At 38.6% G+C, this 13,619-nt stretch overlaps 1 protein-coding gene across 4 annotated transcripts in view; it reads right to left on the bottom strand.

Annotated features, from left to right (window-relative positions):
* Positions 1-4,222: 4,222 nt before the first annotated feature.
* OXCT1 (3-oxoacid CoA-transferase 1) overlaps positions 4,223-13,619 on the bottom strand; it is a 123,346-nt gene continuing 113,949 nt past the window's right edge. For 3 of the 4 annotated variants that reach the window (XM_021700566.1, XM_044917163.1, XM_044917162.1), the window contains 2 exons: positions 10,082-10,183; positions 4,223-5,458 (listed from right to left, as the gene is read on the bottom strand). In XM_021700566.1, the coding sequence (XP_021556241.1) occupies positions 5,417-5,458; positions 10,082-10,183 (144 nt within the window). In that variant the 3' untranslated portion in view covers positions 4,223-5,416. The remainder of the gene's footprint in view (positions 5,459-10,081; positions 10,184-13,619) is intronic. The other variant, XM_021700574.1, reaches the window with a different exon arrangement.

Here is a 13,619-nt window from a genome sequence, read left to right as displayed (position 1 = left end):
TTCTTACCTGTGGTTGCCTACATAGGGCCTTTCATATGAGCAAACTCAGTAATTTCAAGTCTTCCACAGGAACAGTTTACTTGGTGGGTGCCATTATCCTTTTTATTTTTACTTCTACCCATTTCCTTATAAACTGTGTTATACACAAAGCTGTGTGGACAGGGAGAACAAAGCTCCAAGATCTGTCCCATTAGGTTTAAAGGTTTGGGACTCTGTTTTATAGCTTACCAGAGAGCAACAAATCTAGTTCTATTCAGGGATTTAATTCACATCTCATTAACTACCTTGGCAAAACCCAACATTAGCTTTGATAGGCTAATTTGATTAAAGAATTGATGGACATTACTTCTCTCAGACTAATGAAGTTAATTTTAATGGCGGTAGTAATGTCTCCCTGGAAGATTACATTGAAAATGAAATTAGCTAGCTAGCATTTTTAGGTGATTTGTAAATTATGAAATGCTAAACAAATGTGATTATCACAGGCCTCTGTATTCCTTTGTTGCAGTTTCTAGATTCCACCTCTTGTGTCTTTCCCTTTCTTTCCTATCTCTTCCTTAGAGGTCTTACCTAGTTACTTGCCTGAGGGAAATCCTCAAGGCTGGCCTACTATCACCTCATGTTTTCAACTAGTAAATTGATTCAATATACATATTTGGAAACCTACCATGGACAAATCATGGCGTTGTTATAGAAATATACAAGACATTAAACACACATATGCATGAGCAAGCACATGCATGCACGCACACGCGTGCACACACACACGATGTATATTACATTCCAGTGAGGCCATTATGCACACATTTTGAAGCAATATTTGGCTGAGAACCAGTTAGACAACTCTTAAACTCTTACCCACACCGAGTGCATACAAGGCTTGGAAACTGGAGATTAGAGGAGTATTTATGGAGAAAATTTGGAAGGAGATGTTGGACACTCTAATGCCAAGAAGGCTAGTTGGGAGATGCTACCTCCTGTGGCCAGATCAAGAGGGAAAGGCTTCAAAGGGAACATCAGAGTTTATGTGAGCTTCTGGACTGGTGTCTGATTTCCTCCTGAAAACTTTAAAGGGTAAGAGATAGAATGCCTAGGAATGAGCCAAAGAAATAAAATGACTATGTTGGGTACCAGGGCTCCTATAGTTTATCAGTGGAAACAGGAGTGTTTCCTATGGACTCAGTGTGGTCATGCGATAGAAGGACCAGGAAAGCTGCCTGAGGTCATTTCTAAGTGGACTATCCAGAGTAACACCCCATTATATGTAATAATGACCATGATAATTAAGCATATTTAACCTCTAAAGCCAAATATCATTTTTGATTATGGTTTTTAGGGAAGGAACTATCTTATCAATTAGTTACCTGGACTGGTGTAGGCATCACTCTCATGGGACTTGCTGCATGGTCCATAAAGGGTGTCTTTGGATGATTTTACACAGACATATGGAAACAAGAGAATTCAAGTGTATGCCAAACAGACATGCATACAGATCACATGACATCTAGTGATATTTATGCTTAAACCCACTTTGATATTTAGCATGGTCTTAGGTGGGAAGGCACTGTAGATATTAACAAATAAAAGGACAGAAACAATTCTGTCCCAAGGTTATATTATGACACACAAAAAAATCTGTCAGTATTTTTGCAACGTTTTTCAATGTATTAATTAATACATTGTTGTGTGTTAATTTTACAGATATATTAACTATACCTTACAGAACCATGGTGAAAAGCAGTACATTCTGCCTATTTTAAAGATGGAGAATCTGAAAGTAAGTTTAAGAAACTGAAGATCACACCCTGGGTAAAAAAGATTAGTGCTAAGAAGCCCATCCACTGAATAAATCTCTGCCTATACTTCCATTGGAATAATTTTCAAAGTTGTGTTGAATATACTGACATTGTAAGAAAAAGAAAACCTCTACTCACAACCTTCCTACCCACTGGTAACACCTATAAATGCTCTTATATGTGTTCTCTTGGCCCAGCTACAAGCAGTTACACTAATATGCACTTCTTTTTTTTTAAAGATTTTATTTATTTGATAGAGAGAGACACAGCGAGAGAGGGAACACAAGCAGGGGCGGTGAGAGAGGGAGAAGCAGGCTTCCTGTGGAGGAGGGAGCCTGATGTGGGGCTCGATCCCAGAGCCCTGGGATCATGACCTGAGCCGAAGGCAGACGCTTAACGACTGAGCCACCCAGGTGCCCCCACTAATATGCACTTCTGCTGACCAGATCCCTCCCAAGACTCAAGAATTACAAAAAAGAGTTACAATTCATACTCTGGTTGCAGATGACAAAGACCCACAAAACCCAGCCCAAGTGAAATGAGAGACTTTGGGCTCATATACAAGCATGGCTGGAGGGAAGCTGGCCTTAGGCGTACTGAGAACCAAGAACCCAAATACCACTAGGATGCTCCTTACTTACAACTCCATGTGCTTGTGTTTCAGCTTCTTTCTGCCTAACTGGACCTCAGCTGGTAGGGGATGTGTGTGTGTGTGTGTTTGTGAGAGAGAGAGAAAGAGAGAAAGAGAGAGAGAGAGAGAGAAGGGGGAAAAGGGGGCGTTGGTTCCAGACTCACATTCTAATTGCTTAGTGACTAGAGAGGAATAAGAAAGTTAGCTTCTCTTTCATCTCCAGTTTTTAAACATGGGAGAAATAACCTTACTGGTACATCCTGGGTCATAAGCCCACCCTGGGTATAACTGTGGAGAAAGGACAACTATCAAAAAAGGCATAATCTGAGCACACACCCAACCCCTTGGCCAGCGGATGAGTCTGTTACCAGAGGAACAACACAGATGCTGGGCAGACTATACCAGAGCCACTTCAAAATGCAAGCAAACCCCACACACCATCAGGAAGCATTTAATGTATGTATATCCTAAAAGAATGTAAGATAAAAGCAAAAAAATACATATTAACACATGAAGCCTGGGGTAGTCCATTTTTATAGATAAATGATTGGCTCTGACAAGGAGTAAAATCAGAATTCACTCAGGTAAACATTTGTTCTTGCATGAAAAACGGTATCTGTTCTTTGGTAAGATAAAAAGGAAAGCAACAACTTGATTAGAAACAGTAAAGTATGTGAACTATTTATTGTTGGTCTTTCTACCAATCTCTAGTATATTATTCCCATGACTGGTCACAACATTCCCAAAAAAGAAAAAGGACAATCACAGCGATCTATAACAGTTTAGATTATTTACACTATTTCTTAATGTGTTTAATATCCATGGCACTCTTTAATCAAGAATATAAAGTCATCTACTTAGGTTTTGCCATTCAAAGTTGGGAACATTCTTAGAATCACATTATCCTAAAGTAATGGACTGGAATGATAAGTAACTAAGTCTGCAAATATAGCAACCATCAATAACATACATTTTTCCAAATTATAATTCTAAAAGATATGTATTATTCTCTGGACCTCACAAATTCCAAGAAGAGTCCATTTTTTGTTTTTTGGGTTTTTAAGATTTTATTTATTTGACAGACAGACACACAGCGAGAGAGGGAACACAAGCAGGGGGAGTGGGAGAGGGAGAAGCAGACTTCCCGCGGAGCAGGGAGCCTGATGTGGGGCTCGATCCCAGGACTCTGGGATCATGACCTGAGCTGAAGGCGGACGCTTAGCGACTGAGCCACCCAGGTGCCCCAGAAGAGTCCTTTTTATCAGTACTGGGAAAATGTGCTTTCAATCCTGCAGCCAACCAGTTAAGACTATTTTAGATAGAGAATGTGATACCAAAAAAGCCTGTCTCCTCCCTCTAATACCACACCTGACAAAATCGTAGTTGTACCTGAAGAGAACGTGAGTTTAAATGATAACTGTCACCTAAAAATATGCATAAATTCCTATATCTGGTGCCAGAGCAATGATATATTGCACTGTATATGTGCCTACCTCTGTCTGGAGGACAGCTGTCTGACCTGTCCTTGGGTGCCTGGACTTTTCTCCCATTTGATACCCAGGATGCTTAGTATATCCCCTGGGCCAACTGGGTGGTGAGGAGGACACCTCTTAGGACAAGTTCCTTACAAAACCTACTCCATATGTTTCTTTTCTTTTTTTTTTTTTAAAGATTTTATTTATTTGACAGAGAGACACAGCGAGAGAAGGAACACAAGCAGGGGGAGTGGGAGAGGGAGAAGCAGGCTTCCCGCCGAGCAGGGAGCCCGATGTGGGGCTCGATCCCAGGACCCTGGGATCATGGCCTGAGCCGAAGGCAGACGCTTAACAACTGAGCCACCCAGGTGCCCCCATCATGTTTATTTTCTAATACTAAAAGTTCACTGCTCTTCAAATCCTGGACTTGCTCATCAGTATTTCCTCTATTTCGATAAAGCTGAATTAAAAGTACTTTATTCAAGGAAGTAGCCTGGGCAGAAGAAAGAACAGTGTTCTGTAGAAAAAGGCATTCAATATTTAGAAACTTTTCCGAACAGAAACAAGAGAGCCTGAAAAGAAAGAAAAAATTTAAATTTTGTTGTCATTGTGACTGGATTCATGGTAAATTATCCCCACAGCCCCTTGTGGCCTAAGAGGAGGTCTTGTGCAAGTAGCCCACTGGGCCTCAGTAACATAGAGAAAGCCTCTTAGGGAGCCCTCTGGATACAGAGAAATACTGCATTATTTTAAAATGAGAAAACTGACTAGATCAATTAGGTTTACAACCCTCTTCTCATAATAAACCTTAGTCTTTGGCAAAGCACAGATGGTTGGTTTATAAAGGCAACTTCTTTGTGGGACGTCAGCACCAACAAACCCTACACCCCTTGGTCTCTCCCATGAACCACGTACTTCTCCCATACAGAGATGTTCCCGTTTGCCTTATTGAGCACCTATTTAGTTACAGAAAGTGTGGGAGGAAAAGGGGTGTTTTAGGGAAACAAATACAATCACAAAATCAGAGGCTCTAAAAGAAAAGTCAAGGGAGGCCAAAAGAAAAGCATAATCATTAAGACAGCATTTCTCCTACTCAAATTCATATATCATTCAGAACTAGTACAATGCTGCCTTGGGCATACTCTGGGTGGAGTTATTTTTCTCCCTCATTCTTCAGTGAAAGTCTTCCTAAGGGCCCATCTTGGTACAATTTAGTGTACCTATCACAAAAGATAAAGATAAATCCAATGTGAGCACCAATTGTAAAGATAAGCCTTCTCAGCACTTATAAAACAAGTAAGATAATCATTTATATTTTTTTTGTCTTTCACTAAAATGTCATAGCACACTTGAGAGAACAAAGTCTATATGGCTACATGCAGTGTAAAATGCTTGAAGAAAACTAGTCAAAAACTGCTCATGAGATACACAATTATGATTACTGATATCCTTTCAATGAACTATGTGATTAAAATGAAAAACGCACAGCCTGGGAGAAATGTCTATTCCACATTTCAAGTTGTGATCTGCCGCATTGGCATGAGTTTTGGTGAAACCTGGTAAAAGAAAGAGAAGAAAAAAATGACCAAATTGTAAAAAAAAAAAACAAAACTCATGGCATAAACATCTCCAGACTTGAATGATGTTGGTACCAAACAGCCTTACCATGGACCTCACCTAGTTTCCTCATTATTTTCCATTCTAAACCAACAAGACAGAAAACTCTTTTCTGTTTACATTTTGTAAAATGTATTTAGTAGTTCTCAACCTTCTTGCACATGATAGCTCCTAAATTAAGGATCATTAAGACTCACAACAGAGAGGGGGTAGAGGAAGAGCAGACAGAGACAATAAAGGGTTCAGATAACCAAGCTCTCTACTGAACCGATCACTGAGCTCTGAGACTGATGCTTCTGAGACTACTCAAAACAGAGACACAGAGTAAGGCTCAAGTCTCAAAATGGTCAAAATAAGTCTAGTCAATTCACAATTTTGTTAAGAGACAACGTAGTTTTGGATTAACTGGATACATATTAATGAAGGTAAGTATGATCAATGACAAATTTTATCAGAAATTTCATAATCAGAAATGGAAATGATCTAAAGACAGTAAAAAGATTCCAAGTCATCTTTAAAAAGGTAATAGCATTAAAAATATTAAAAATTGACCATAATTATGTTCAATGTACAGAACAGTACATGCATTCCTAGAAGCCTTGAAGCAGAGAAAAATGAGGACAGGTCTACATTTAATGGTAGAGCTGGTAGAAGAAGAAACCTAACCGAAATGTAAGTGGTTTGGCTTAATTTTGGCTGATCTTTCAAGGTGTAATGCCAGGTACAGATGTCTTCATTCAATTTGGCAAATATCCATTGAGTCCTAGTAAGTAACAGTGCCCACGGAAAGCACAGTAGGGCATATTGAAATCTAGACGATTTTTTGAGCCCCTCAAGAATGAAGAATGGAAGTGGGCCTAGTTGTCATTTTGCCTTCTGGAATAAACAGTTCATATTTTGTTAAACTAATGAACAAATGAATGAATCAAAGATTAAATAAGCTTCAAAGAACTAGAAGAAAGGTTTTAATACAGGTTAAGACAGTATTAAAAACAGAAGGAGCAGGCAATTATTTGGCTTTGATGAGGTTAAATATTTTTAGTTCATTTATAAATTGTTTCTGTATTAACTCTTCATAATGTCAAGAGTTAATGCCCCTTTTCCATTTTTCTACTAAAAGAATGACATGATCAGAATAAAAAGGATCAGTATGGCTTCATATATAGCTTAAAATAAATGACAGCTCATTCAGACTTGCCAGTTCCAAGAGCAGATACATAATAATAGACAAAATAATAGACATATAATAAATAGACAAAAATCACAGCCTACATGTGCATAGATCTTCAATTCTAATGAAAAAAATAAAAGACATATGGGCTCTGTGTATTTAGAAAGTGTGTCTCACAAACAACCCATTTTCTTTTTTTAAACAACAGAGCATCTGTAGAAATAATTTAATGAAATAAAACTTTTTTGGGGGGGGGAGATCACAATCAATAGAGGCTTTGTAGCATTTCCTTTAAAAGGAAATGTTATGCACTCACCTTAATTTTATAAACTAAACATATGATCATTTTCCTTGGCATACTGACCCCTGTTTGGGGCTCTAACTACCATTTATATCCTCAATATGGACTCTGACTTCTATGAAAAAAGAAAAAGAAGCTTTATGCAGACTGACCTGGCCTATTTTTGTAATGAAAAATATCTACTAAACTACTATTTTTCATCCTGTTCTCTCACAGTCTCATCAACATCTTAAGCCCATGCAAGCTGAAGCAGATTATCCTGCCAAGGTGATCCACAGGGTGATACAAGATTATATGATTTAAGTGTAGAAGATAAGCCAACTATTTGTTTTCCCAGTCCACTGAAATCCCAACTGTATACTGTTTAATTCTGTCATAATGCCAGTTCATAACAGATATTGAGTATACATTTATTCAACTTAGCAAAGAATATCTACAGTTGGCTTCTTTCAGATTTCACTGCAAACATATAAAAAAGCAGTATTCTTATTTAATTTTTGCCACTGGTGGTTTAGATGTATTCCTGCCTGGAGAGTAAGACCAAGGTCCTTGGGAGTAGGAACTATGCCAATTTGTTCTATTTTATTCACATTTCATAACTCAATATGGGACACAACTGGATGTTTAATAAATAGTCATGGATGACTAATGACCTCTGGAAGTTTATTTTACCACATGATGTTCAAATAGGGACTCAAATTTAAAAAAAATTTTAATTAAACAATAAAGACAGAAGGAAATATTCTGCTTCAAAAAGGCCCACAGACATATATGGTAAAGAAAAAACTATTTTATGTAACATAAGCATGCATTAGAAAAGAAAGAAATGAATATAACTGTTTGAATTAACTACTCAGTGAAAAAAGAGACTTTGGAGATAATGCAATTTAAGTGGTGGGATTTCTCCTTTTCTTTCTACTTTGGCCCATCAAGTAACTGGCAGTAACACACGGAGTGATATACAGAAATCTGACACTTTCATTAGCTGGTCACAGCTTTAATATGAGAAAATGTTAGCCAACACATTTTCCAAATTATTTTGACCTATGTTTTTACACCCTTTCTTATTATGCAACAACCTGGCTGTCTGACTATTCCCTTCTAGAATGCGTATTTCCAGATCTACAGTGAAGACGGAGTGGGCCTTTTCTCAAGAAGAAATTCTGACTAACTTACATGAAGTCACATACAGAGTAAAATGCGGCCTATGCAGTAAAAACCACATGGAATAGCTTCTGAATGATCAAGAAATGTTATCCTCAATGTGCTTTTATGATTAAATGTATTTTATTGATAACCCAGCTATTAAACAGAACATGTTATTAATTAGAGCATTCCAGTCCCTAGCATTACAGAAAAATAATCTGCTATATGTGATTTCATCTGTCAGGGTCTAAAGAGATGCCACTGATCACCAGATCCTCAAAAGTGAGTTCTTTTGTTGAGATGGTTCAGTTGCTACCACACCTTTTCATTTTCGGACACTAACATACAAATTAATATTTTATCTCAACACCCTAATTTGGAGGAAACAAGATCGATCACATGTTAATGTCAAAAGAGAAGGAGTGATATGGTAATAAAACAAAAACCACAGAGGTATTTTTCAGTGCATTGAGACATGGAAACTATCACTTAAAAAAAAAAAGGCAAAAACAGTAAAACTCCACCTTTTTCATCCTGACTTACCTACATGAAAGAAAAAAAAATAGATAACTGTAAGGGTCCTTTCTTTGCATATTCTCTTTTGTAGCAAAGAATTGAACATGATGTGGATCTCAAAATTGTTACCTGATGAAGAAGAGGTTAACTTATCCACATAGGGAAAAAATACAAAGAAGAGCTGATACATAAGAAGAATTGTTTGCTTTTATCACTGGAGTTGATAAAAGCAAATATACTAAATAGTTAAAGTATAAACAAATCTCATTTTTCCCCCTGAGGTTATTGAAAAGCTAATTAAAGATGTGCTTTTTGTGCGAGGTACTGCTGACAGACTTCTTTTTTCCAAAGGGAAATTCAAAAAAGGTTAATAGACAAAGACCCTCATATAGTACCAGAAACAGTTATATGTGGATAATGAATTATGCAGCAAAATTGTTTTCACAGGCATTTGTTATGCACTCACAGGCATTTGTTATGCACTAATAGGTACCAGCCAAGATGTACTAAGAAAGAAGTCTATGAAATATATGCATGAGTTATCGAGTAAGTTTTGTTAAATTTCTTTCTCTAGGATGGGTAGCTTCAAATTTCTTCCCATTATAAATATATTTCATTTTAACTAGTAAATCCCTTCTTAAAAAGGTACGTGAGAGGCAAATTCTTTTCCTTCAGTTCTTCAGAGACATTTCCCCTTTACTTTTGATTAACTTTCAATGGATTGAGCCATCCTCTCAACTCCCATTAGGTAGGTGATTGGTGATTCATTAACAAGCACTTAACATTAAAGGGTGATTATTTATATTATAGTACTATTATCCTTGTTTTAAAAAAGAGACTTGTGGGTTTCTTAAATGTATAGTCCCCTGATGTTTATGTCCTTTGTAAGTCTCAGTTTTTATGCACCAGGTTTTTCTTTAAATGCAGGATACACCTATTTTGTGACTATAACTCAGTGTCGAGCTCATCATTCTAATATGTTCCATGGATGGAATTACCAGGCATCAAAGTTAATCAAAGAGAAAGCCATAAGTCATAGCTGGGTTTAAAACAAGGCAGTATCATTTCTCCGTGTGTGGCTCACATTTTTGAGTCAATTTAGTCTAGCTACAGCTGACAGGTAACCAAGAACAAAGGATTGCTAGGGACTTTACAGGAAGTAGCTTAGAGTTCAAGCTCCACCTTCTGCTTCTGGGGGTTCCTCCCCCTCCTGCTTCTGACTCCTGAGCCAAATGCTGGCCATGAGTCAGAGCCTGCTCCTGCTCCCACCTGCTCTCATCTGAAGGCACCCCCCCCTTTTCACTCCTGTTCTCTGTAAAGGTCAACTCCAAAAATGATCACAAATTAATGGTTCATGTCCTGTAAACACCCATTAATCAAGCTCATGATATAGGACAAGTGGCTGGATTTGTTCACAGAAACACTTACTGCAAAATCACACCCAGTGCTCTTTTTTATGTCATCCACGGTCAGGCCTTCCCAGAGTTCAATCAGAGTCAGTCCTTTCTTGCTGTCCACATCAAACACAGCCTGTCAGAATCAAGAAAACAACAATGACAATTTCTATCAGAGTAATTATTTTATAACATGAAACAGAAATAACCTCTCAAGTTCTTAAAGGAGAGACAAGACCCAGGACAAAAGACTCCGAAAATCAACAATGAGAAAATGTCAACTCTAACGATTACATTTTGGTGAGAATAAATGCCAGCTCCCTAATTGGCAATTAGCTGTGGAGCATTGTTGATGCCAGAAAATAAATGAGTGTTGACTATTGATGGCACTTGCCACCTTTGTAACCAGTTTTTTTTTTTTTAACTACTTTCCTTTAGTTAGGTCTAACACTTCTGGGTCAAAATTTCAATTAGATGAATAATGATTTGAAGAAAGAAAGGAACGCAGAAAAGTAGGGAGGGAGGAGAAATTTGGAAGGTGAATGCACAATGACGGTAGGGAAAGCTGATCAACGCTGCTGGGTAAAGAGTTACAGGAAATAAAAGAAGGCAGGCACTCAGAAATGCCTACAAGTAACTATAAAGGGATCGTAGTCCTGATCCTGAAAGACCCCCAGGTAAGTATTAAAACTTTCCCTTTAAGTCCAGTGAAGACACACAGGTGTGAGAGAATAGCATGAGAATCTCCCTTCGGTATGCACTCAAATGAAGATGCTTGCGCTTGGGACAAGCATGAGAAGGCTAACCTCCCACTCTAAACATTCCTTTACAACACTCTGGTTGGTCACACCAGGTGATGGTAGTGCCAATTGGTATAGTGTGACCTCAGCAGGCAGACTCAACCTGTTGTATCTGATTTAGGACACCTGCTGTTACAACTGGCAATATGACAACCTGAGTGGAAGGGACCGACACAGTCATATTTTAATATAATCTCCCACTCAGGAAAACCTTCTGAGATGGTCACTGGGGCTCTGCTGGGAAGCTTCAGTGTCAGGAGGCTCACTTGGCTCACGGCGATTAAACTGTCTATGGATAGGACGCTCTAACCATAAGAGCCCCAAACTGCTTCCCTCTACTGTCACTCGCTGGGTCTACAAGTCGTCCTCCAGAGCAACAACACTTTTCCCACTCTCAGCTTCCACGGCTAGTTTCCTTTTACCCAGACTTACGTTTCCTATATCCCTCCCATTCTCCAGATTTACCATTCAACTATTATTCGCAGGCTGATCTTGATTTTCAGCTAGCTTGGAAATCAAACTGTAAATTGCCATTTTAAATACACTCCGGCTTAGAAGACTAATATGAAGATACAGCCACATGTAGAGGAAAAGAATCCTGGCTTTCAAGTTGGACTGGAATTCCAGCTCTGCAACATGCTAGCTAAGCGGTCTTTGGTGAACCTGTCTTTGCATGTATACATGGATATCAAAAAAACCCACTTCCCAAGATTGTTATACAGGACAAATAAAATAAACATACTCTGAGCACCTGGCATCATGCCTAAGACACAGTAGGGGCACTACACCTTAAGTTCTTTCCCCTTAATAGCTTAACTTATTGTCACCTGTGTGTGAACTCAAATCAAAGACCTGAAATGCTTATTAGTTTCCAGTTAATTGATTTTTACCCCCATGAGCAAAACATTAAGAGGACCAGTGATACCTGCATTCTCTGATAAATTCACAGATAACCTGGTTGATTTTACTGGAAAAGAGGATTTAAATTTTGGAGGAAATGTTCTGGCAAACTTGCTTTTTGTTTGCACAAAAAATGTTCCTAAAAAAACCTTTTTTCAGCAGAAATATGTGTTTTGAGAGGAAAGAAGAAGGTCATTTAGGAATGTCTGTATGCTGCATTAGATTATTTAATTCCAAAATGACAACTTAAAAATTTTTTTAAATGGATACTTTTGCTTTGCAGAAAATGTGTCAAGCATTATTCATACTGATTTTCTTTCCCCTGCAAAAATGGAACAACTATAAATTTATCAAAATGGAACGAATAAAAAACTCCAGATTGTGTTATTAAGAATAGGCAGGCAGGGAAGGGATTTGAGGAGAAGATAACTGTGATATCATGAATATAAGGCTTCAGTGATCAGGGAGAGAAGATCTATGGCAAATTGACTTACTGCTTTTAAAAACTTTTAACATCTTTATCAAACTCTAATTAGCTCTCAAGGTCATATACTAGGAAAGCCAAGCATCTATTATTAAAATGAAGGAAATTTACTTTTGAATATTTAGGAAGATTTCCATTTAGTGGTATAAAGTATAAACAAAACCTTGATAAAAACGGGAGACTACATTACAGATAAAGCAGTTAATCATAGCCCAGCTGCTGGCAAGGAAAGCATCTTTCACAATCTCATTCTAGCAGCATGAAACCAGGAAATCAGGGTCAAAACATCTCCAAAGCCTCTTTCAAATGGCAAACCAATGGAATTTTCCTTAGAAGTTGAAAATGGAATCTAGTCCCTTATCTGCCATGGCAGGGCGGAACACATTCATTGCCCTTCATGGCACTGCATTCTCATTCACTCTTGCAAAAAAGATTTATTGAGTACCTACTGTATCTAGAGCACAGGGGTAAACACGCACCATCGCCTTCCCTGAGGTTCCACAGCTGCCTTTCACTTTGCCCATTTTTTGCTATCATCTACAGTAAAGGCTCCAATGATCCCCATATGCTAATGACTTCCACAAGTTGAGTCCAATACTGACTTCCCTCTGAGCTCCAGATCCACATCTCTAATTGTTTATCAGAAATCTCTGACTGGAGGGCGCCTGGGTGGCTCAGTCAGTTAAGCGTCTGCCTTCTGCTCAGACCCTGATCTCAGGGTCCTGGGATCCAGCCCAGCATAGTCATCACATCAGGTTCCCTGCTCAGCAAGGAATATGCTTCTCCCTCTGCATCCCCCCCACTCCCGTTCATGCGCGCTCTCTCTCTCTCAAATAAATAAAATCTTAAAAGAAAATCTCTGACCAGATGTTCAGGATGTTACCACATTCAGGAATATCAAACTGAGTGTGTCCAAACTGAACCCATTCTTTTCCTACCTCCCACTGCTCCTCCTGTCTCTTCCTACAGTCTAGGCTTCATTAGGAAATCTGAGGAAGCACCTCGGCTTTAACAGTCATATCCATTTCATCATCTAGCTAGGTTGAGTCCATCTGGGTCTCTCAAATCTGTCCTTCTGTCCTGTGTGTCCTGATATTTCTGGCCTACGTCAGTCACCGCAGGAGTCTTCTAACTGGACTGTCTCATGCCTTCTCCCCCTACTCTGCATAAAAGCTACAGTGTTCTTTTTAAAATGCAAATCTAATCAATCTAAAATCATTGAAGGGCTCCCAACTACCCTCCAGATAAAACCCAATTTCTTAACAAGGCATTCACATTCATTCATTCATTTTTGAGAGAGCAAGTGTGTGTGTGCGCACGCACATGCGAGTAGGGGTGGGGGAACGGACAGGGAGGGAAGAGTATCTCAAAGCAGGCTCCACACTCAG

This window comes from Neomonachus schauinslandi, chromosome 7 (genome assembly GCF_002201575.2).
Source record: "Neomonachus schauinslandi chromosome 7, ASM220157v2, whole genome shotgun sequence".
In the NCBI taxonomy this organism is placed as follows: Eukaryota; Metazoa; Chordata; class Mammalia; order Carnivora; family Phocidae; genus Neomonachus; species Neomonachus schauinslandi.
The sequence above is the reverse complement of the archived record's forward strand: the minus strand, read 5'-3'. Positions and strand labels throughout refer to the sequence as shown.